This window comes from Triticum dicoccoides, chromosome 4B (genome assembly GCF_002162155.2).
Source record: "Triticum dicoccoides isolate Atlit2015 ecotype Zavitan chromosome 4B, WEW_v2.0, whole genome shotgun sequence".
NCBI classification, from domain to species: domain Eukaryota; kingdom Viridiplantae; phylum Streptophyta; class Magnoliopsida; order Poales; family Poaceae; genus Triticum; species Triticum dicoccoides.
This window is the reverse complement of record NC_041387.1, coordinates 163,085,971-163,088,459: the sequence shown is the minus strand read 5'-3', so window position 1 is coordinate 163,088,459 and position 2,489 is coordinate 163,085,971. Positions and strand designations below refer to the sequence as shown.

General features: G+C 56.5%; 1 protein-coding gene across 1 annotated transcript; it reads right to left on the bottom strand.

Moving 5' to 3' along the window:
- Positions 1-290: 290 nt before the first annotated feature.
- On the bottom strand, positions 291-1,553 carry LOC119295558 (zinc finger CCCH domain-containing protein 18-like). The gene has a single exon (XM_037573985.1). It carries the CDS (start codon positions 1,497-1,499, stop codon positions 543-545), a length of 957 nt encoding a protein of 318 aa, XP_037429882.1. The 5' UTR covers positions 1,500-1,553; the 3' UTR covers positions 291-542.
- Between the last annotated feature and the right edge of the window lie 936 nt (positions 1,554-2,489).

Here is a 2,489-nt window from a genome sequence, read left to right as displayed (position 1 = left end):
AAGCCCTGTATCGGTTTTCGTCCGGTTTTCCGTTAATTAACTGGGCAATTCTCTTCTGCTTAATTAATCGACGGAGCAAATCTTTTGCCTCCGTTTCGGAAAAGAAAAAATAACCAGCAGCAGAACCTGCAATGCAAGAAAAGAACCTGCACACATGCCAAAGCAAACAATCAACGGAAAGGGCAAAAGAATATATGCTACACAAACCCAAGGACCAGGCTCAAGGCACAAATATAGGGAAGCTGCAAATTTTCAGTCTTCAGGTCTCTTGCACACATCACAAGCAGAGATAAGAGAAGCAAGTAGTAGGCTACTACTAATTTCTTTTTCCACTAATTATCACTAGTACGTACTGTAGATACACAAGCCCGTTTGCACCAACCCAAAATCCATACAGGAAACTATAGAACGCTGCTACTACTGGTATCTTCTATGCAATTTCTTTTGCACTTGTTCACGCTGCATTGCCCCGACCACACACAACATCAGCAACCATCCAGCTCCAGCGGAGAAGCGGACGCGTCCATGGATACCAGGTGTTGTCATGACCTTGAAGAGACGGCCGTGGCGGTGGCGGTGGCGGTGTTGAGACCCCGAGCAAGGCCGTGGACGGCGGTGCCATAGCTGCGGTTGCCGAGGCCGATGCAACCGAAGAGCAGCAGCCCGCCCTGCCGGTAGGGCAGGTACGTGCGCCGTCGCATCTCTTCCGCCTCCGCCCTTCTCGCCTCGTAGAGCCTCTCATGCGCCGACCTCCGCCTGCCCCTCCCTGCCCCTCTACATCTGGCCGCCGCCGGCGATGGAGAAGGAGATGGGCTCCTCTTTGGCGTTGCAGAGAAAGTCGGGGGAGCCGGAGCGGCAGGGTGCTGGCTGTCCTTGCCGCCGTCTGACTTGCTCCGGTGGAGGAGATCCTTAATGAAGCCCCAACGCCGGGAGCTCCTGGAGGAAGAGGAGGACGCGGACGAAGCGGTGGACGAGGACGACGAGGAGCGCGAGGCCGGGGGCGTGGCCGCCGGCTCGACGGACTCGGACTCCGGCGGCGGCGCGGCAGATGGTGACCTCCAGTGGGCACGGAATGGGGAGAGCGAGCGCGCCTTGCGGTGCACGGACCGGCCCCTGAAGCGGCCGCGCTCGCCCTCTTCCACCTCCACGGGGGCCTGTGAAGGCGAGGCGAGGTGAGGCTGGTGCGGCTGGAGCAGCATCGCGGAGAGGCGGATCTGGCCGTTGTGGAAGAGCTCGTCGGCGGACGACATGGCGGCGGCGGAGGGCGACGGGAAGCGGGACGAGAAGTCGAAGTCGAAGTCAAAGTCGAGGCCGCCGCAGGCAAACTCTTTGCTGGCGCCGCGGGTGGGGCTCGCCGGCGCGCTGAAGAAGCACGCGGCGTGGTGGTGGCCGGAGAAGGGGTCGCGGGTGGGGCTGGAGGGCGCGCTGACGAACGGCGTGGAGCAGGCGCTGTCCCCGCCACCGGAAAGCGGGTCGTCGGAAGGCGTGTCGGCGGCCATCGCGTGCTGTGGTGCGGCCGGGCAGTGGTGGGTTGGGTTGTGCGCGCGGCGAAGTGGTGGGAGGAGTGTGGGAAGTGAGGTGGGGGGTGGTGGGAGTTTTCAAGTGCTTGGTGGTTTCACGGTTCAGCCCCTCTAGTTCGTACGATGTTGATTTCCTTGGGATGTTTCGCTGTCGCTGTTAGTGTGAAACTAATAACAAGGAAGTTGAGGGGCTTTGTCGGAGAAGAAGACAAATAGTACTCTATTACGTTTTCTTGATACGATGGGATCTGGTTCTCTTGAACTGCTCAACTGCAGCATGGTCCTCACCGACTAATTTTGTTTGTTTTTGTAAGGGGAAACATGGTCCTCATCTAGAGTAGTAGTAGATGGGTCCGGCAGAATCCAAGAAAATTTCCATTACCACGCCCTGCCTGTCATTTACGGAGTACGGTACGTAAGTATAATCCAACCAATCAGGGCATGTACAAAAGGAGCATCACCTTGGTGATGCCTCACCTCTTCCACCTAAATAAATTTGAATGGAGCTATGGTTTGTGCCACAATCACTCAACGGAGGCTATTTTCTTGATGTCATCATCTTATTTTCTCTCTCTCTCACCCACCTTTCAACACATGCAATCTCCAAGCCGTGGTCCTGAACTAAGCAGAGCTACAAAGCTCACACTGCGTCGCCTGAGCAGCTACCTCGCTGCTTTTGTCAGGGAGGAGGCTAGCTTCTCTGCAGGAGTCCGTCTCTCTTACAAGCAGCATGTTTGCTGGAGGTGGCGTTCAGCATGTTGATGTGGCGCCTGAAGCACCCGTCCAGCGTGGCCCATTGGCCATGCCCTCATGCACGGCACGGTTTTGCATACAAAATTAGTAAGTTGCCACTGGTGATATATGAGTTTGGCAGGTTCTTGTGAGTACGTGAGGAATTTTTGCAGGCGACAAGCGGAGAGCGAAACATCATGCATGCATGCATGTCCCATGCTTGAAGCCGGCAAGAGG

Excerpts from the sequence above, each read along its gene's own strand:
- LOC119295558 (XM_037573985.1), bottom strand. The coding sequence starts at position 1,499 with ATGGCCGCCGACACGCCTTCCGACGACCCGCTTTCCGGTGGCGGGGAC.